The following is a 22,278-nucleotide window of genomic DNA, read 5'->3' as shown; positions in this document are numbered from 1 at the left end:
AGTATTACACAAGGTTTGCATGGGACATGATGTCCCAGGGCACACAGATTAAGCAGAGTCTAAACTTAGTATTCATTACTGGTCTGTTTACCTTCCCAGCGTAGTGAATGATGCAGAAGTCGGCCTCATCCTTCAGTTTCTTGGGCTTGTGGAACTTGGAGTGGGTGCCCTGCTCCTGCAGGACCTTCTCCACAAAACTCTTGTCAGTGGCTTTGGGGAACCAGCACTCCTCATCCAAAAGGGCCAGGATACCAGGGGGGCTAGCCTGAGGGAGAGCAGAGAACAGGGCTTACAGAGAGACCAGGGAGCCTGGAGCTGCAGCATAGCATGGGACTGAACTGAAAGAGATGGAGGGAGGGGGAGAGAGATATGTGAGAGGATTGGAGAAAAGGGATGGGACTGCAGGAAGTGAGAGGTTAACAGGGAGGTATATACAGTGAGGGAAAAAAGTATTTGATCCCCTGCTGATGTTGTACGTTTGCCCACTGACAAAGACATGATCAGTCTATCATTTTAATGGTAGGTTTATTTGAACAGTGAGAGACAGAATAACAACAACAAAATCCAGAAAAATGCATGTCAAAAATGTTATAAATTGATTTGCATTTTAAATGAGGGAAATAAGTATTTGACCCCCTCTCAATCAGAAAGATGTCTGGCTCCCAGGTGTCTTTTATACAGGTAACAAACTGAGATTAGGAGCACTCCCTTTAAGAGTGTGCTCCTAATCTCAGCTCGTTACCTGTATAAAAGACACCTGTCCACAGAAGCAATCAATCAAATTCCAAACTCTCCACCATGGCCAAGACCAAAGAGCTCTCCAAGGATGTCAGGGACAAGATTGTAGACCTACACAAGGCTGGAATGGGCTACAAGACCATCGCCAAGCAGCTTGGTGAGAAGGTGACAACAGTTGGTGCGATTTTTGCAAATGGAAGAAACACAAAATAACTGTCAATTTCCCTCGGCCTGGGGCTCCATGCAAGATCTCACCTCGTGGAGTTGCAATGATCATGAGAACGGTGAGGAATCAGCCCAGAACTACACGGGAGGATCTTGTCAATGATCTCAAGGCAGCTGGGACCATAGTCACCAAGAAAACAATTGGTAACACACTACGCCGTGAAGGACTGAAATCCTGCAGCGCCCGCAAGGTCCCCCTGCTCAAGAAAGCACATATACAGGCCCGTCTGAAGTTTGCCAATGAACATCTGAATGATTCAGAGGAGAACTGGGTGAAAGTGTTGTGGTCAGATGAGACCAAAATCGAGCTCTTTGGCATCAACTCAACTCGCCGTGTTTGGAGGAGGAGGAATGCTGCCTATGACCCCAAGAACACCATCCCCACCGTCAAACATAGAGGTGGAAACATTATGCTTTGGGGGTGTTTTTCTGCTAAGGGGACAGGACAACTTCACCGCATCAAAGGGTCGATGGACGGGGCCATGTACCGTCAAATCTTGGGTGAGAACCTCCTTCCCTCAGACAGGGCATTGAAAATGGGTTGTGGATGGGTATTCCAGCATGACAATGACCCAAAACACACGGCCAAGGCAACAAAATAATGGCTCAAGAAGAAGCACATTTAGGCCTGGAGTGGCCTAGCCAGTCTCCAGACCTTAATCCCATAGAAAATCTGTGGAGGGAGCTGAAGGTTCGAGTTGCCAAACATCAGCCTCGAAACCTTAATGACTTGGAGAAGATCTGCAAAGAGGAGTGGGACAGAATCCCTCCTGAGATGTGTGCAAACCTGGTGGCCAATTACAAGAAACGTCTGACCTCTGTGATTGCCAACAAGGGTTTTTCCACCAAGTACTAAGTCATGTTTTGCATAGGGGTCAAATACTTATTTCCCTCATTAAAATGCAAATCAATTTATAACGTTTTTGACATGCGTTTTTCTGTTTTTTGTTGTTGTTATTCTGTCTCTCACTGTTCAAATAAACTTACCATTAAAATTATAGACTGATCATGTCTTTGTCAGTGGGCAAATGTACAAAATCAGCAGGGGATCAAATACTTTTTTCCCTCACTGTACAGGAAAGGGTGGAGTGAGAAAGGGAGTATTCAGTACATGATGAAAGGTAGGGAGATACAAAGGGGTAGACTCACAGGCTTCTCGATGAGGTCGATGCAGGGCTGCAGGTCCAGGCCGAAGTCGATGAAGCTCCACTCGATGCCCTCCCTCTGGTACTCCTCCTGCTCCAGGATGAACATGGTGTGGTTGAACAGCTGCTGCAGCTTCTCGTTGGTGTAGTTGATGCACAGCTGCTCAAACGAGTTCAGCTAGAGGAGAAAGAGAAATTGTCAGAAAGTGCATTCATCATCATGACCAAAAACTAAGAGGCTTAAGTGTTTCTCTTTATTTGTCCCCGTTCCCTAAATCTGCAGTGATGTGAAAGAACTAGACAGGTGAAAACATATTCCCTGTAGGCATCCACCCCCATTCTGTCTTTCTAGATACAGTTGAAGTCAGAAGTTTAGATACTATTAGGTTGGAGTCATTAAAACTTGTTTTTCAACCACTCCACAAATGTCTTGTTAACAAACTATAGTTTTGGCAAGTCGGTTAGGACATCTACTTTGTGCGTGACACAAGTAATTTTTCCAACAATTGTTTACTGACAGATTATTTCACTTATAATTCACCGTATCACAATTCCAGTGGGTCAGAAGTTTACATACACTAAGTTGACTGTGCCTTTAAACAGCTTGGGAAATTCCAGAAAATGATGTCATGGCTTTAGAAGCTTCTGATAGGCTAATTGACATCATTTGAGTCAATTGGAGGTGTACCTGTGGATGTATTTCAAGGCCTACCTTCAAACTCAGTGCCTCTTTGCTTGACATCATGGGAAAATCCAAAGAAATCAGCCAAGACCTCAGAAAAAGAATTGTAGACCTCCACAAGTCTGGTTCATCCTTGGGAGCAATTTCCAAACACCTGAAAGTACCACGTTCATCTGTACAAACAATAGTACGCAAGTATAAACACCATGGGACCACGCAGCAGTCATACCGCTCAGGAAGGAGACACGTTCTGTCTCCTAGAGATGAACGTACTTTGGTGCGAAAAGTGCAAATCAATCCCAGAACAACAGCAAAGGACCTTGTGAAGATGCTGGAGGAAACAGGTACAAAAGTATCTATATCCACAGTAAAACGAGTCCTATATCAACATAAACTGAAAGGCCGCTCAGCAAGGAAGAAGCCACTGCTCCAAAACCGCCATAAAAAAGCCAGACTACGGTTTGCAACTGCACATGGGGACAAAGATCGTACTTTTTGGAGAAATGTCCTCTGGTCTGATGAAACAAAAATTGAACTGTTTGGCCATAATGAACATCGTTATGTTTGGTGGAAAAAGGGGGATGCTTGCAAGCCGAAGAACACCATCCCAACCGTGAAGAATGGGGGTGGCAGCATCATGCTGTGGGGGTGCTTTGCTGCAGGAGGGACTGGTGCACTTCACAAAATAGATGGCATCATGAGGAAGGAAAATGATATTGAAGTAACATCTCAAGACATCAGTCAGGAAGTTAAAACTTGGTCGCAAATGGGTCTTCCAAAAGGACAATAACCCCAAGCATACTTCCAAAGTTGTAGCAAAATGGCTTAAGGACAACAAAGTCAAGGTATTGGAGTGGCCATCACAAAGCCCTGACCTCAATCCTATAGAAAATTCAAGGCCTACAAACCTGACTCAGTTACACTAGCTCTGTCAGGAGGAATGGGCCAAAATTCACCCAACTTATTGTGGGAAGCTTGTGAAAGGCTACCCGAAACGTTTGACCCAAGTTAAACAATTTAAAGGCAACGCTACCAAATACTAATTGAGTGTATGTAAACTTCTGACCCACTGGGAATGTGATGAAAGAAATAAAAGCTGAAATAAATCATTCTCTCTACTATTATTCTGACATTTCATATTCTTAAAAATAAAGTGGTGATCCTAACTGACCTAAAACAGGGAATTTTTTACTAGGATTAAATGTCAGGAATTGTGAAAAACTGAGTTTAAATGTATTTGGATAAGGTGTATGTAAAGTTCCGACTTCAACTGTAAGTGGAGATAGAGAGAGACGAGAGGAAATCGCTTTCAACAAATATACACTGGTTCTTACTCAAGACATTGTAATCCCTTTGGTCTTTGCCCCCACTCCAGTTTACCTCAAAGATCTCAAAGCCAGCGATGTCCAGGATGCCGATGAAGGAGGCTCCCTGTCTCTTGGTCTTGTCCAGGGCCTTGTTGATCCTCATCACCAGCCAGCGGAACATCCTCTCGTACGTGGCCTTGGCCAGGGCCTCCACCGCAAACTCAGCCTGCTCCTGGGTCTGGGCCTTCTGCACATAGTCCCTGCCCACCTTGATACGAGGGGACAGGATGGCACGGGTGAAGTCTGTCACGCTCATGCCCATCAGGTGGCACACCTTCTGAGCAGCTGTGACAGGGAGGGACAGGGGACGGAGAGATGAGATGGGGTTGAGAGGGAGGGATCCCCAAGGGAATAAGAGTTTGATGCCTACAGCAGTGCATGGAACTAGACTTTGAAACCAAAAATAATTATTGTGGACTGAAAGGTGTATAGTCTAATGGTCAGTAGAGTGCAATTGACAGATACTACGATCTCTTTTAGGCTAAAACCAGCCCACGTAAAGGTTTGCTGTACCCGTGTCATCAGGCATGGAGGCCTGGTCTGAATGGCGTTCCTTCTTAAAGCTCATGTTTCCCAGCTGGAGCACGGAAGACACCACCTTCAGCAGACCTGCATTAGAGAACACCAGAGGTTAGAGTCACACCCCCCCCCAAAATAAACCTGTGAGAGGGTAGTGCGTCCAGTCTTCACACTCACCAATCTGCTCGTCGTCTGGGATGCCCATGATCCTAAAGGCCTCCAGGGTCTCGGTGAACAGGTCCTTGTCCTGCTGGCCAGGGATAGTCACGTTTCCATTTACCAGGAAGCGGTAGTTGTTGTAGCCCTCCAGACACAGCTCGGCTGAGGGGAGCACAGAGTTATTAGATCTGATATACACAGTTACCTGTACTTGATAAAGGTGATAATGAAGGAGGCTTACAGCGCAGTTTGTCTCCAGCCCCAGTGAGCATGTAGTAGAAGACATGGAAGGTCCTCTCGTCTTTGGCCTGGCGGATGGCACGGGACTTCTCCAGCAGGTCTGGAGGTCAGGGAGTCAAGGAGCCACTCAGAATGGATTATGAGCTTCTACTGGCCGGGGCGAGTGTGTGTGTGTGTGACTTAATTGTCTAATTTACCGTTAACACAGTGGTGTCTGAAGTTAAACTACAGTTGAATCTATAGAGAAACCATTGTATATTTCAAATGAGGGAGTGAATTTCAGTGTGGTTAACATAGTATGAAGGATACAGGTTTCAATGTTGGCACCCACGATGTATCCATTGACATCAAAGTTGATCCTGATGAATTTTCCCTGGGAGAGAGAACACAGTGAATGACTAAGGAAGCAGGCAATAATTGTCCAACAGAAAAAAGTAATAAATATTAGTCAAAACACAAGCATCACTAAGAGATGTTAAAAGGTCTTACGAATCGGGAGGAGTTGTCGTTCTTGACAGTCTTGCCGTTTCCAAAGGCCTCCAGGATGGGGTTAGCTTGCAGCAGCTGCTTCTCCAGCTCACCCTAGTGGACAAACACAGAACCCCTCCATCAACCAATGACTTTATCCCATTGGATCCTTTAAAATCACCACCTCCTTATAAGGACTTATCTAGATAAGTGCAAATTCTATAGTGACACCCTAACAGAACATGCCATTTGTCCTTTCTCAGCAGTGGGATCAAACTGTGAATACCTTTGGTGATTCCGATGGATAATTCATAGTCGTGCATTGTGAGAACTGCTCATCTGCCTTTAATTTACTCTAGTATCACTTCATTGGGAGGATTTAAGTTGTTTAAACATTTGATTTGTATTTGTATTTTCCCTTTTTACGCCCAAGTCCATAATTTAAATCATGAGTCGTAAGATAAATCACACATTTGCCTACTGCCTTACCTTACTTATGGAGAAAATAAAACAAACTACATGCAGACAATTGAATATCTCTCACACACACAGGAACACTTACACAAGTATACAATACCCCACACACAGCGCAGTGTTAGTGCCCACACCTTGACACCCAATGGACGACCCTGTGGCCCTCATCAGTAACCCTTCACCTTTCACCCATAGCAGAGTAACCCCCAGACCCCATGCAGAGAACTGACTGTCAATATTCACTACACAGACATTGGTAACTATACAAAAACCCTACAGCCCTAAACCTGCACATAGTTCACACTGAGCTCTACTTCAGACTGCTGTTGTTGTACAGGTGGATCCATGCACATGAATCCATCTAAAATGTCACTAGTAATACTACAGTGTATTTCAATTTTTAAAGGATCTATACGTAGACAGGAAAGACTACTGATGCCCTAAAGAGCTGGCTTCATCAACATTCTTAATGTGAGGAGCTTGGAGCCCACTCAATAAAAATACAGACTCACACTCATATTCTTACATAGCCTAGCAGTTAAGAGAGTTTGGCCAGTAACCAAAAGGTCGCTGGTCCGAATCCCAGAGCCAACTAGGTGTAAAATCTGTCAATGTGCCCATGAGCAAGGCACTTAACCCTAATTGCTCCTGTAAGTCGCTCTGGATAAGTGTGTCTGCTAAATGACTAAATTGTTTTTTTTAAATGTAGCTGCTATAGCAGGGGCGTTGTCAATGTTATCAATCTGAGGAGCTTGCTTAACCGGTAATAAGGAGAAGGGAATAATGGATCTGTTGACTGGTATGAAGCATCCCCAGTGAACTCACTCACACATACAGGTATACAATTACAGTTTACTCCACTGGCATCACAATGCACACAGCAACTCGGTGAGTTTGTCCAGAGATCTTTAAAATGGTGTGGACAAAGAGTGAGAAATGGAGGGGGAACTGTGAGAGAACATTGACCAGATCTCTAAACAGACACACAGCAAGCAGACATGGAGTCTCACACACAGGTAAACACATCAAGCACACTTCTGGAACCACCAGGGGAAAAACAAAGGATCAACAGCGTTATGCAAAATTCAGCCAGACTTTTCAAACTACAGAGTTGGTTACTCATTAAATACATTTTAACTTAGTATTTAAAGAAGATCAAATCAACAACACAAAAGGGATGTGCTCTTAGTTTTGTCTGGCTGAATTCAAAATGGCAATTACCCCTTTAATAATAAACATTCCTTCTTCCTCTTGATCGACACTGGTCATGTGACCTACACTTCCAAGTGACCCACTAGCCCACCACAGAGCACGCTCCAGCAGCACGGGGGAGGACGGAGAGAGACAGCGCAAGAGCCAGGGAGAGGGAGGAAGGGTGTGGAGGAGGAGATCCAGAGATGTGATGGGAGAGGAAGGAAGGGGGTGGTGGGGGGTGAAGGGAGAGGGTAACTCACATGTGACAGGAACGAGCTGGTCTGTTGATGGGAAAAGAGAAATACACAACCTCAAAAGGAATGATAGATACGGATACTGGTCTGCTTTCAGAAAAGACTGGGCCTCTCTTGAATCCTGTAGTTACAGCTGCATCTATCACAGGGGTGGCCAACTACAGCACTGCAGGGTTTTATTTTGTCTCATGGCTTTATAGAGTTGACCGGAGGTCACTTTGATTCAGCTCAGCTGCTGGAGGAGAAATGTCAACAAAAGGAATAATGACGTCAGTCCACTGTGGTTTAGATATCACACTATGAACCGGCTACCAAGGGAGTTTAATCTACAGCCTGCAGTGCTGTGCTACTGTCAGTCTTCAAGAACCAGGACTGGCCAACCCTTATTTAGTGGTACTCTATGGCTCTGGTACCATAGAGCGGTGTGACTGATGTAGAAAACGCACCTATCCAAGACGTGGAACAATATGGTGATGGCTTGACAATGATGTAATGTTAAGTACCACTGGCACCACTATTCTCACACACAATCACAGTACAAGTAGTTGAGCACTGATGACTCGGAACCGCCTGGTTCCGAGCTGATAAAGGACCATAGGAAACCAGGCCCACTTCAGAGTGTGAGACCATGGTGAAGAGAAAGAAAACAGGTATAGGAAAGAGAGGAGAGGGTGAAGAGCAGAGGAGAGGGTGAAGAGCAGAGGAGAGGGTGAAGAGCAGAGGAGAGGGTGAAGAGCAGAGGGAATTATGAGAGAATAGTAAAGTAGTTGAGGTAAGGTTAGAAGGTAGAGGACTGACTGACTGACCTGGTCTTTCTTGGTCTTGTGGGAAGAGGCCACATGGGCCAGATACTGAATGACCTTCTTGGTGTTCTCTGTCTTCCCAGCACCAGACTCTCCTCTGTGGAAGAGAAAAGGAGAAAGAGGAGAGAAAGACAGAACCAAAAAAGTAACAAGGAAGTCAATCAGTTGTCAGCAACATCACAACTAAGATATTTCAAGGTCATGTTGAGAGACGAAGATTTGCTGTTCATAGGGTTTTGTGCTCAAGACTCACGTGCAAAGAATGGACTGGTCTTCACGGTCTGTGAAAAGAGGTGGAGCCATGATTTTTTTAAAGGTACATATTACATGCATTAAGTTTGGATTGAATAACATGCGGTTCGTTTGAATTCAAGTGACAATAGTTTCTGTTGTTATTTGCAGCCCATCATGGGTGCTTGTTGTGCAGAGGAACTTCACAGTTCCATTGTCAGAATAACAGAAGTATGTTGTTGCCAGCTGTATTTATATAAAATGTGAATTCTACAGCACATGCACCACATTTGTGTGTCTGAAACAGGAAGTGCATTGTCACAGGAAATCAATATCCGGTTTCCTGTGACTGGAAAGGGTGCTGCCTTTTAACCAACAAGTCAATTAACTATCCCCCTGCACATACTGCGCGGTAACTCCCTCCCTCTCTCCTAGAGTTAAATGATTCCCTTTACTTCAATGGGGGCCAACAATGGACTAACAAGACAAGAGGGAGTGAATGGACAGCCTGACAATGCCCAACGGTACATCAAGATAATGGGTCTGGGAAAGAGAGTACTGAGAATGTACTGTAGGTAGCCTACATCCCCTTAGACTGACTAATGGCCTTTCCTTGGTTAAGGAAGGCAGGAGCCCTCAGAAATTGAGGCCAATGCTTCACTAGTTAAATGCAAACTTTCAGAGCTAAGTCTGCCTGGAGGAGTCTAAACCGATGCATATCTTATAGACAAATTATCTTACTAAACATGGATGTTAAAATACTACCAATAACCTTTTTACTCAGTCTCATCTGAATACATTTGCTAGGTTACTTACGATGTTGTGGTATAAAAAGGATCTTCACTTACCCTGCATCATGCTCCTGTAGGCCGTGTCAGTGATGGCGTATATATGGGGGGGCATTTCATGCCTCTTCTTGCCCTTGTACATATCCACAATCTCTTCTGAGTAGATGGGCAGATTCTTATAGGGGTTTATAACCACACAGAAGAGGCCAGAGTATGTCTGTGATACAAAGAGAAATGCTTATTAATATTAACTACTGAGCATACATGTTCTCCTCTATCCATGGCCTGAACCAAGAACACTAGGGATTATACAGTGGGATTTGACTGGCCTTCTTACATTGGATTTTAGCTAGTCTAGAGATGTCATTTCAAGCAAAATTCTACTGTCTATATCAGTGAGAGATTGCAGTAGATGCACTCGGACCTGCCAATGTAATAGTTTCAACTGACTGCATATTATATGACCCTCTTATGGTCTACAGCCGAGAACTAGAGTGGACAGATGTTTCAGGAGAGAACACACGCTGTGAATGGGGAAATCATAGTGAACATTATCTTCTGAATCTAACCCTCTCCAAGTCCCTTGTCAACACCAGCTCCATACTTTATATCCCGATCCCCCTCCCTGACTACAGCTAGAGTCTGGGTTAGATCAGTCATGTTTCACAATCGCCAAGACCTTCTACCAAACAGTGACATCATCCGAGGTGATGTCACCCCACCCCCCTCTGTCCCTTTCCATATACCCCTCATCTTGGTATGGGAATCTGGAGCATCTCTCCTCCCCACTTCATTTATGTTCATCCGCCATCCATATTTCTGTCTCCTTCCCTCTCAGCTACATTCCTGCACTCCCCTCCCCATTGCTCTGTGCCCTTGCTTCTGGTCTGGTAGTTGTCTCTGCCTCTCCCAGGAGAGGGGCTTTTCTGAAGGGTACCTGGTCCAGTTGTGCGCAACACAGCAATACCCGAACCCCAAGAGGGCCAGGGTGTGTTGACTTGTCCGGGTCAAAGCCCAGTGTAGCAGGCACCAAGTCACTCCCAGTTGTGGACAGAGGCATAAGTGGCATTATGGGGGAACAATAACAATTGGAGCGCGATTTACATTCCATATCCATTTCATTTCCAGCTCCGCCTGAAACTCAACTCTGAACAGCTTTACTCTCCCCGCCCCGCCCCCCCCTCAGGAGAGTATTGTTCCCTGCTGATTCCTGTTTACAGCAGCACTGCAAACACAGAGGGAGAGAGTAAGAGAGGGAAGGGAGCCAGAAAGGGAGGACTGAACATACTAGTTCTGATTTTTTTTTTTTTAAAGCTTGGTAAACAGATTACAGCCTTTTGTTTGGGCTGACAACCTGCACACAATGGGTCATCTGAAACAATGGGCTTAATGGGGTAATGAGGCTGGATAGAAGGACTACCTGGTTTGGAACCAAGCCAAGTTGTGATATGAGCAAACAGTGCTTTCGTAACCACCATTAAGCAAGACCTTGGATAACATTTAAAAAAAGTCAAAGATTTTCAGCTCGCCTATGTAGGGGTCAGGAGTGTTCACATGAACACAGAGTAATGATTGACACACTTGTGTCATACAATGCGGGGAGGTCCTTCAATGTGCCACATATGACTTGGACCTATGGCATGGAGCTGTAGTATCAGTGAATTTCTCCTTCAGGTTCTACAGGCTGGGAATGTGTCCTTCAGTTCAGTGTGTGCCTGGTGTAAAATACTCACGTAGATGAGGCCAGAGTAATATCTCTCCTTGAGGTTGTGCAGCACTGAGGCCTCGTTCAGGCAGGTGAGCTCGGCCATGTCTTCCACCTTGTTGAACTTGGGCGGGTTCATCTTCTGGATGTCGTCCTTGTTGATTTTCACCTTCTTGCCAGAGTCTGCCAACTCCACCAGGCACTCTTCACCGCGCTCCTCCTTCACAGATCCCGCCTCGAAGCCCAGCCGCTCCGACGGCACCCACACCAGCTTCTTGGTGGCCCAGTCTGCCTGGGCCAGAGGGTTGTTGACCATGTTGCGGTCCACGTACAGGAACTTGTCTGCGTCCGTCGCCATGGTTGCTGTGGAAAGAGACCCGGAAGTTGGTTAGGGCTAGGAAATTGAGCATTTAGTTGTAGTATCAATTCAATTTAGTTCAACCTCAACCCACAAACAAACCTGATGTAAATGAGCAACAGTCCTGACATATACTGAGCCAAGTAAACAAAGACTTCCCTTAAACTACAAAGCATTATCTATACCCAAAACAAGAAATTTCATTTCACCCTCGCATCAATCTACATCCTCAATACCCATGGGATTGTTCTGACCTAAAGATAGCCACTGCCCAGAAAGTTTGTTGGGTTGTGAGTTGGTGTCTGTCAGAGAGGTCTGGTCCCTGGCCGTTTGTCTTTATGTAATGTCTGAGGAACGCAGGGGTCGCCAATGTTTCTCTACAACAGGGAGAGTGCTAAGGTCAAGTCAGGTCGACATAAAACACACTAATGTCAACTAGGCCCCCACGTTCCTGGCAACCGCTACGGATGCTAATCAAACTACGGGGCGCTCTCCCTCTCCAGCCAAGAAGGCCTCACTAACAAATTGTAAGTCACAGTGCTGTAAAACGTACATTCGTGGTAATGTGCAACATGTGCGGACCATTTCATCTAAATACGTGGTTTTGGGAACGACTTTGTTGATTACACGCTTTGTTGATTACACGCAAAACAATTTGCATTTCGCGACGTTGGTTTTTTTTACGGAGGAGGAGCAGGTCAGAGTGGGAGGTTTATTGATTGTTGTACATAATGAGGCCTGAGGAACCTCCAATGTTCAAAAACAAAAGTTAAAGAACATTCAAGGGACTTCAAGTCTAAATATTCCATAAAAATGGGGTTAAAGGCCTAAACACAATGTTCAGTCTTGAAGCTTGTTTACAAAGCTTTGTGTAAAACACCACCACAATGCCAGAGGTGAGCGACATCGCTTGCAGGCCCAAACAGGACCGGCTCAGCTTGTGCGGCTTTGCTTTTGCATGCCTCACAGCTCATGAACAACATCTCGAAGTCATTGAAGTCAGTTCCATGGCGTAACCCATATGGAGTGACTAGACAAGTATTACCAGAACCCAGTGGGAGAAAGGGAAGGGTGTCTCATAACGTTCGGCTATAGACAGAGGGACAAAGAAAAGGGAAGGCCATTATCTGAACACGTTGTGCTTCTCACAGGCACTGGAGCCTTTAAAATCCCAATTATCATCATTCCAACAACGGGAACGTAGTGCTTTCCCACCACCGCCAAGGTCGTTAGCCTAAAACTTTCCTTTACTCCCCAGGGTAGAAGTAAACGTTGAAATTTTACAACAACTGGCTCCGTTTTGTTTACATATTCATGTTGCAAAAAAGAAACACTCAAAAAGGTTAAAAGTTCGGGATATTTTTCAACTTTACCATACTTATGAGCTTTGTTTGTTGGCAGAGTTTCTGTTTGGATAATTTGGAAATGCAATTTGTGAAATCTTGGGGGGGGATTTCACAGGTGGCAAGTTCTCTTACGGTGCCTGCCAACATAAAGCTATTCTTACGAAATAGCAAAATCATTGAGTGTGCGGTTTCCCTGCTGTAGAATGGCAAAAAAATATTTTATAGGTAAGTTAGCCTACACCGGGGGCAGTGCAGTCTACTGCACACAAAGACTAGGTTAGGGCAAGTAGATGTTTGGGAATGTATTGAGAAAGGCTGTACTGCATTGGATATTGGCATTACAGACAGAGAAAGGGTTATGAGAAACACTAAATGGCACATTAACCCTGCTCTAAGTTAGGCACACAGGGAGGGAACCAGGGCTGTAGCACCATTCCTCTCACGCCCCTCTCCCCCCTCAGAGCTCTACAGCTGACTTCCATCACTACACCCTTCCCTTTCTCAACTCTGTTCCTCAACCCTTACTCCCCAGTTTCCTGCTGTAGAGTGGGAGGCACCCCACAACTTAGTCCCCCCGGACCCCTCTCAGTCAGCTCGTCTCCCTCCCCACCCCTCCTCTTCCTCCTCCTCCTCCCCCCTCTGTTTATCCAGTCTTCCAGGGTCACATTCCTCCCATACTGACCCTTTATCAGAGAGAGAGCAAAGGAATGCTGCACATTTCTTTCCCTTTATCCCCATCAGTCTCTCCTTGTCTTTCAGCCTCTATCCCCATCAGTCTCTCCTTGTCTTTCTGCCTCTATTCCCCATCAGTCTCTCCTTGTCTTTCAGCCTCTATTCCCCATCAGTCTCTCCTTGTCTTTCTGTCTCTATTCCCCATCAGTCTCTCCTTGTCTTTCTGCCTCTATTCCCCATCAGTCTCTCCTTGTCTTTCTGTCTCTATTCCCCATCAGTCTCTCCTTGTCTTTCAGCCTCTATTCCCCATCAGTCTCTCCTTGTCTTTCTGTCTCTATTCCCCATCAGTCTCTCCTTGTCTTTCTGTCTCTATTCCCCATCAGTCTCTCCTTGTCTTTCTGCCTCTATTCCCAATCAGTCTCTCCTTGTCTTTCTGCCTCTATTCCCCATCAGTCTCTCCTTGTCTTTCTGCCTCTATTCCCCATCTGTCTCTCCTTGTCTTTCTGCCTCTATCCCCATCAGTCTCTCCTTGTCTTTCAGCCTCTATTCTCCATCAGTCTCTCCTTGTCTTTCTGTCTCTATTCCCCATCAGTCTCTCCTTGTCTTTCTGCCTCTATCCCCATCAGTCTCTCCTTGTCTTTCTGCCTCTATTCCCAATCAGTCTCTCCTTGTCTTTCTGCCTCTATTCCCCATCAGTCTCTCCTTGTCTTTCTGCCTCTATTCCCCATCAGTCTCTCCTTGTCTTTCTGCCTCTATTCCCCATCTGTCTCTCCTTGTCTTTCTGCCTCTATCCCCATCAGTCTCTCCTTGTCTTTCTGCCTCTATCCCCATCAGTCTCTCCTTGTCTTTCTGCCTCTATTCCCCATCACCGGGTCAGTCGAGCCCGAGGGGGGGTTAAGGGTTGAGCCATTAAAACACTCACGATACATCAACATCACCTAGCCCTGGTAATGCCCCACAGGCTGTACAGTAGAACAGTTAGACTGTGTGCAGTGGTGAAGCCAGTGGCCTTCAGACAGTCGCTTGACTGTGGTAGGGCCTGACCATCTGCAACGTTAGTCAAACACAACCAGCAACCACACCAGGAGGCAGTCTGGTCAGTTCCATGCAGGCCTAACACAGCTAATGCCTGACTGCAATAGTTATCTGTATTGTTTCCCTGCTTGGCAAAAACCAGCAGTAGGGGGTACAGCCTCAACACACCCAAAGCTCTGGCATGGATTCTTATCAGTGTCAGCTAGGCTAACGTGTGGGCGTGCAGCATGAAAACAAGCTCAAACATACACAGGCCATCTGGTGAGTGTAGGCAGGTTAGTTGCCAGAGAGTTTAGCTTGCATTGTCTACCAGCAAGACATAGATAAGCCAGCAGGATAGGAATATAACCCACTGATATTGAATAGAGATAACAAGGATAAAATCAGACTTCAAAAAGGAGAGCATGCAGCCGTTTTGGACGGCCCTGGGGAGGGAGGGAGCAGAGAGGCCTGTGCTGGTGTTCTACACGTCTTCTTGACACAGATAAGTCAGTGACATACTTGCATCACCTCCAATCATCTCCTGAGAGCAGCACAGGGCTACATTTATAACGACATCTATTCTTTTCACAGTCATTCTATGGAAGGTGCTCTACATTGAAAAGGTGAAGGCGAACCTTAAGTGTGATGGTCTGCCGCTGCCATTGCTAGACATTGCCTAGCCTGTACATGGCATTAAGATAACACTGGGTAAGCCTAGTAGGCCTCCGTCTTTTATTATGACTCAGTCTCAAACCAACATCACAGAGACTAGAATGTAGGCACAAAGGGAGGAAGTAAGGAGTGTCCTTGTCAACGCCTGGCCCCCTCGTTAAAAAGACACACCAAGGGCTGCTTGCTCTTCAGAGGCATCCTTCACTCCCTCCCTCCTTTCTCCACTCTCATTCCATTCCAGCTCAGTGCCTTCCCCTGCTCCACCTCACCCAGAGCTATGCTGAGTAGCTGGAAAAGACAAGGTCTTGATCCTCCATCTCGTCAGTCAGAGACCAAAGCCACCATGTACAATAAGCCTTGTATCCCACCAGCCACATTATAAAGCCGTTAAACAGCTGTGGCCAACTGGCCATGGTGTATGGCTCCATTGACTGGAATATTAATAGTACACAACTGTTAATACATCCTCCTCTCATATCACATCCTACCCCATCCTGTCTGTCCCTACTCTAGTCATCAGATGGTCTCTTGTTGGGTCCAGTCTAGCAGGGTCAGCCTTGTATGCATGTTAAGCTTCAAAACGGCCTATCCCTCCATCTCCCTCCCTCTCTCGCCCTCTGACCTTACCTCTGGCTCTCCTTGTCCTCTCCACTGTCTGACGCCCTGAGGGAGAGTGAGCGCGCCAGACGAGGCCAGAGTAGGCAGGAGAGTCTAAGTTCATTATGGACTCAGACACAGTCTCTCTGCCTAAAACAGGGGAGGGAGGGGGAGCCGAGGAGAGAGGGAAGAGGAAATGACAAAGAGGGAAAACTATTTTGCCATTTGTGGAACTTTGTTGTGTGAATTCTTACAGAGTGCGCCAGGAGACACCGTTGAAACGAGAAGTTCTCGGCCCTCTGCTGAGCAACTTTGCAGACTGTGCAGTAAATTAAATGCTGGAAACTAACCACACTCCATGACAGACCCTTATCCACCATTTTTCCACATTCCTCGCTAGAGATGCACATAAAAAATAAAAAATGTAACTCTAAGCAACCTGTTAGTCTAGCAGCACAATAAAGTGAATCATTGATTTTAACTGTCCAGTTTAGATCTAATAACAGCCATTTCCTTCAGGATTATTCTATTAACTGTACAGGTTGACAGCCAGTAGGTGTTAGTCTGGCACATATATACACCTACAAACGTATAATGATTTGGGGTCAAAGGGCTTATGAAATGGCTCATATTCCTGTTGGCATTTTGACAGCCATATTGAACACAGTTGGCTTTAAATTTGGCATGATATTGCACCCGCTTGCTGAACAAGTGAAAGTGCATTGGATATTAGATAATGGTTACATAAGCCTTTTAACAGTTGTGAAAGAATGCTGGAGGGAGTCATAAATGCCTGCTTCCTCTGTCACTTAAAAAAACATGTCCTTCTAAACACTACTCAGGACATAAAACAGCGTGCACCAGACTGTGAACACCACTTCCTTCTCATCTCTTATCACTTACACTAAACCATCCACTCCCTTTTGTCTGCCAACTCCTCTCTCTCCTTATCTCTGAATAGAAGTCTTATCTACAGTATAAGGGCACTCCCTTTGAATCACGCTCTACAGTCCAGGCTACATGAAGACAACAAATTGAGTGTAACGTTTAAGGAGGCTATTCACCAAACAAACAAAAAGCACTCAGGGCCAGTTGAACATGTGCTGTATTCAAAATAGTGGGGCATATAGTACCTGAACTGCATTTGGCTTGACAGGGAAATAAAATATGGAGTGGGAGTCAGAGGGACGTCCTTGTGCAGAGAGCGGTTCAAAGTTCAGTGTGAAATGGTGTTTGAGTGCTCAAGTTGAATGCGTTGGTGCAATAGCCAGTCTGCCTACAAACGACACACACACACCAGGTGTGCAGATCACACCCAACCCGGAACAAAGTCTATTTTCTGACATGCAAGGCAGCTTTTTACCACCGACATGGTTTCTTATAAAAGACCTCTACCTAACTAGTAATCTGCTTCTCTCCATTAGTTACACTGAACAAAAATATAAATGCAACATGTCAAGTGTTGGTCCTATGTTTCATGAGCTGAAATAGAAGATCCCAGAAATGTTCCATACGCACAAAAAGCTTCTCAAATTTTGTGCACAAAGTTGTTTACATCCCTCTTAGTGAGCATTTCTCCTTCGCCAATATAATCCATCGACCTGACAGGTGTGGCATATCAAGAAGCTGATTAAACAGCATGATTATTAAACAGGTGCACCTTGTGTTGGGGACATTAAAAGGCCACCAAAATGTGCAGTTTTGTTACACCACAATTCCACAGATGTCTGAAGTTGAGGGAGCGTGCAATTGGCATGCTGACTGCAGGAATATCCACCAGAGCTGTTGCCAGATAATTTTATGTTCATTTCTCTATCATAAGCCACCTCCAATGTCTTTTAAGAGAATTTGGCAGTACGTCCAAAAGGCCTCAGAACCGCAGACCACGTGTATGGCATCGTGTGGGCGAGCGGTTTTCTGATGTCAACGTTGTGAACAGAGTGCCCCATGGTGGTGGTGGGGTTATGGTATGGGCAGGCATAAGCTACGGACAATGAACACAATAGCATTTTATCAATGGCAATTTGAATGCACAGAGATACCGTGACGAGATCCTGAGGCCCATTGTCGCACCATTCATCTGTAGCCATCACCTCATGTTTCCGCATGATAATGCACGGTCCCATGTCGCAAGGACCTGTACACAATTCCTGGAAGCGGAAAAAGACCCAGCTCTTCTATGGCCTGCATACTCACCAGACATGTCACCCATTGAGCATGTTTGGGATGCTCTGGCTCGACGTGTACAACAGCGTGTTCCAGTTCCCACCAATATCCAGCAACTTCGCACAGCCATTGAAGAGGAGTAGGACAACAATCCACAATCAACAGCATGATCAATCCTATGCAAAGGAGATGTGTCAAGCTGCATGAGGCAAATGGTGGTAACACCATATACTGACTGGTTTTCTGATCCACGCTCCTACCTTTTTTTAAAGGTATCTGTGACCAACAGATGCATATCTGTATTCCCAGTCATGTGAAATCCATAGATTAGGGCCTAATGAATTTATTTCAATTGACAGATTTCCTGATATGAACTGTAACTCAGTAAAATCTTTGAAATTGTTACATGTTGAGTTTATATTTTTGTTCACTATACCCCACATCAATAGGCCTACAGGAAGTAGTCCAATAGGTTTTTCCATTAGGGAACAGACATGGGCAGCATAAACATTTGTTTCTGGTGTGCCAGCTTTATTCCAGCTCCAACAGGAAGTTACATCAGGTTGGATTTTCAGGGCAAGAGCAAGCTTGATGATCTCATCCCTCTACCAAAGAGCATAGGCCTAGCATGTATCATAAACCAAGCAGCAATCAGTGTTGCCACGATTAAGAAAGTCCAGAGAAGTGAACAAGCCTTGTTTGTTTGGAACATCAGCCATAGAGAAGTCATTTCCTGCCATTGTTGCATTCAGTGGAACCCTATAGGTGTGCGCTATGACGGGGACGATGGGATGTGGCCTCAAATAGGAGGGATGGAGAGGAGGGAGAAATGGACAGAATGGAGTAGAGGAAGGAAGGAAGGAAAGAAACAAGCAAGCAAACAGCAGAATACACCTAGTAGTGGGATTTGCACTAGGCCTTTTTAGCTGATTCATTGGGCGTCCCTGCCAACTCGACCAATCTGATTGACCCAATTCAAATCACATTGTTCAAGCCAGACTGAACTAAGGAATGAGTTTATTACATATAAATAGATAGGAGTTGATAGTGAGAGTAATGGCACTAAAATACAAGTTTGAAAGAGGTTGACTGGCAAGCCAGCCGCAGTGAAATATGACTCAAGTCTGAATCAGACAGCACAGATGTACGCGCACGTAATATCCTGTGTTTGATGTCTGCATTACTTAGAATCCATGATATCAAACCTGTATGTTATTTAAAGTAGTGATGGGAAAGAAATGTAACCGAATACAGAGATATATATATAAATAAATAATTTGGCGATATTGTATTGTTTTGACAATATCGCATTATTCTTTTTGCGCTAGTTGGCTGTACATCTCACTGCCCGGGTTCAATTCCCGGTCAGGGAACTACGCTTTCTCAATTACCTCGTACCCCTGCACATCGACTCTGTACTGTTGCTCCCTGTATACAGCCATGTTAAATCCTACTCCCTGTATACAGCCATGTTAGTTTCTACTCCCTGTATACAGCCATGTTAGTTCCTACTCCCTGTATATAGCCATGTTAGTTCCTACTCCCTGTATATAGCCATGTTAGTTCCTACTCCCTGTATATAGCCATGTTAGTTCCTACTCCCTGTATACAGCCATGTTAGTTCCTACTCCCTGTATATAGCCATGTTAGTTCCTACTCCCTGTATATAGCCATGTTAGTTCCTAATCCCTGTATACAGCCATGTTAGTTCCTACTCCCTGTATATAGCCATGTTATTTTCTAATCCCTGTATACAGCCATGTTAGTTCCTACTCCCTGTATATAGCCATGTTATTTTCTACTCCCTGTATACAGCCATGTTATTTTCTACTCCCTGTATACAGCCATGTTATTTTCTACTCCCTGTATACAGCCATGTTATTTTCTAATCCCTGTATACAGCCATGTTAGTTCCTACTCCCTGTATACAGCCATGTTAGTTCCTACTCCCTGTATACAGCCATGTTAGTTCCTACTCCCTGTATACAGCCATGTTAGTTCCTACTCCCTGTATACAGCCATGTTAGTTCCTACTCCCTGTATATAGCCATGTTAGTTCCTACTCCCTGTATATAGCCATGTTAGTTCCTACTCCCTGTATATAGCCATGTTAGTTCCTACTCCCTGTATATAGCCATGTTAGTTCCTACTCCCTGTATACAGCCATGTTATTTTCTAATCCCTGTATACAGCCATGTTAGTTCCTACTCCCTGTATATAGCCATGTTAGTTCCTACTCCCTGTATATAGCCATGTTAGTTCCTACTCCCTGTATATAGCCATGTTAGTTCCTACTCCCTGTATATAGCCATGTTAGTTCCTACTCCCTGTATATAGCCATGTTAGTTCCTACTCCCTGTATACAGCCATGTTATTTTCTAATCCCTGTATACAGCCATGTTAGTTCCTACTCCCTGTATATAGCCATGTTATTTTCAAATCCCTGTATACAGACATGTTAGTTCCTACTCCCTGTATATAGCCATGTTATTTTCTACTCCCTGTATACAGCCATGTTATTTTCTACTCCCTGTATACAGCCATGTTATTTTCTACTCCCTGTATACAGCCATGTTATTTTCTACTCCCTGTATACAGCCATGTTATTTTCTACTCCCTGTATACAGCCATGTTATTTTCTACTCCCTGTATACAGCCATGTTAGTTCCTACTCCCTGTATACAGCCATGTTAGTTCCTACTCCCTGTATACAGCCATGTTAGTTCCTACTCCCTGTATACAGCCATGTTAGTTCCTACTCCCTGTATACAGCCATGTTAGTTCCTACTCCCTGTATATAGCCATGTTAGTTATACTCGTTATTTTATCCAGTATTTTTCCTTCATAGCTTGTTCTCCATCTTTTTAAATAGGGAGGCAATTTGTTTTCAGCACTTTTATTATTTCCATGATGCATTTTATTTCCATGATGTATTTCTCATGCGCTCTCGTCTCTCTGCAGCAGACATATGGTGAGCAATATGTTTGGAACATCGAATCCCAATAGAATCACAGTATCGAATTGCAATACAAATCGTATCGGCACCCAAGTATCATGAAAATATTGTGAGGTCCCTGGCAATTCCGAGCCCTAGTTTAAAGATGGAATCCGTATTAGGGGAAACAGCGCCACTGTCCGCCCCAGCGCCGTCACCGTTTTTGTTTTGTGGACGAAACAGAGGTGAGGTGCGTGGAGCAGTGTAGTAAATAAAGATTGCAGTACATATTCTGCTGTTCTATCACGCGTGCAATCTGTGGCTATGAGCAGGTCTGTGTACATTACTAGAATGATATTGACTCATGTGGATGATTGATCTTTGCTTTCTACTTGCCCCTTTGACTGGAGATGTACTGTACATTATATGAAAAGGCTCATAAATATCAATGAAACAAACTGCAGTCCTGTCCAGATTATGACCTTTCATCTGATCAAATACATCTGATCTGATGTATCTAGCTGGGACATAGGGTCTAAGATGAATATAAAATTATGAGGATTGTTAACTTGGGGAAATGGCCTAATTGTGATGGTATGGTAAAAAAAAGCAGGCCTCTTTTTTTTTTTTACACTTCCATTGTCCGGATTATCAGCAAGCATTTTCCCATTTTACTGTCCCTCATCTCTGAAAGGGCAACTCTCGTCCTGTAAATCTAGTTAGGTCAGAGGGCCTCACCTGACAGAAACGCCTTGGGGTTGTGAAGTGAGCCTTGGGACTGACTGATAGCGTCAACTCAAGAATCCCAGCTACCACTGAACTTTGGCTAACTGTGGGACACTTTTGGGTGCCACAGTGCCCTTGCCCCAAATCATGTTTTTCATTGAAACAAAAGCAAGTTGATACCCAACAGTAATCTTCCTTAGCCAGGATGTCTGCATCCTAGCTGGCCTTCAACACAACAGGCATTTTCATTTGTCCTGTATGATTTTAAGCACATTTTTAGGCTAGGCTACATATTAATCAAATGTGGTCGACCCACTGTTCATGAATTGGATACATTCTAGTAGGGACATCATTGAAACACAGTGGGTAGAATGTAAGAGGATCACCACAAGTAAGACTAATCAGTTTATATCCACCAGGTCATTTTAACTCAATCTAATAATAATGGTGAAAGCCTTTCCAATGAGCAATGTTGAAATCCAGAGGATTAGTTTCAGATGTTGCCATGGGTTTGATTCATAGTTTAGTGCAGTGAAAGCACAAACAGGAAATTGTTATTCTCACAGGACCAACACCCTGCGTTATTGAAACAAAAGACACCAACAAAGAGACACCAAGGCTGTATGCAAGACAGTCATGAACTTGACTTTGCATACTATTTCCTTCAAAAGACAGAAAAACATTGGCCTGTGTGTCACTTGAAATAACAAGTTTGAATCAATGGGCATGATATTCAAATGTGGCCATATCTGTAGGACAGACATTCACTCAGTTTAGTGGGAACAGACTTTTGCACA

At 44.7% G+C, this 22,278-nt stretch overlaps 1 protein-coding gene across 2 annotated transcripts in view; it reads right to left on the bottom strand.

Moving 5' to 3' along the window:
• LOC311149898 (myosin-9-like) overlaps positions 1–22,278 on the bottom strand; it is a 35,985-nt gene that overhangs the window by 11,554 nt on the left and 2,153 nt on the right. Inside the window, exons 2-14 of one of the 2 annotated variants that reach the window (XM_084187131.1) lie at positions 11,021–11,355; positions 9,348–9,504; positions 8,522–8,549; positions 8,272–8,365; positions 7,472–7,492; positions 5,565–5,657; positions 5,385–5,448; positions 5,077–5,175; positions 4,854–4,997; positions 4,671–4,766; positions 4,171–4,442; positions 2,113–2,286; positions 92–265 (exon numbers count right to left, since the gene is read on the bottom strand). In XM_084187131.1, the coding sequence (XP_084043257.1) occupies positions 92–265; positions 2,113–2,286; positions 4,171–4,442; positions 4,671–4,766; positions 4,854–4,997; positions 5,077–5,175; positions 5,385–5,448; positions 5,565–5,657; positions 7,472–7,492; positions 8,272–8,365; positions 8,522–8,549; positions 9,348–9,504; positions 11,021–11,350 (1,746 nt within the window). In that variant the 5' untranslated portion in view covers positions 11,351–11,355. The remainder of the gene's footprint in view (positions 1–91; positions 266–2,112; positions 2,287–4,170; positions 4,443–4,670; positions 4,767–4,853; positions 4,998–5,076; positions 5,176–5,384; positions 5,449–5,564; positions 5,658–7,471; positions 7,493–8,271; positions 8,366–8,521; positions 8,550–9,347; positions 9,505–11,020; positions 11,356–22,278) is intronic. The other variant, XM_084187132.1, reaches the window with a different exon arrangement.

The sequence above is a fragment of the Coregonus lavaretus genome (assembly GCF_964263955.1).
Source record: "Coregonus lavaretus genome assembly, chromosome: 2".
Taxonomy (NCBI): Eukaryota; Metazoa; Chordata; class Actinopteri; order Salmoniformes; family Salmonidae; genus Coregonus; species Coregonus lavaretus.
Note: the sequence above shows the minus strand (reverse complement) of the source record. Positions and strands in the feature narration are given on the sequence as shown.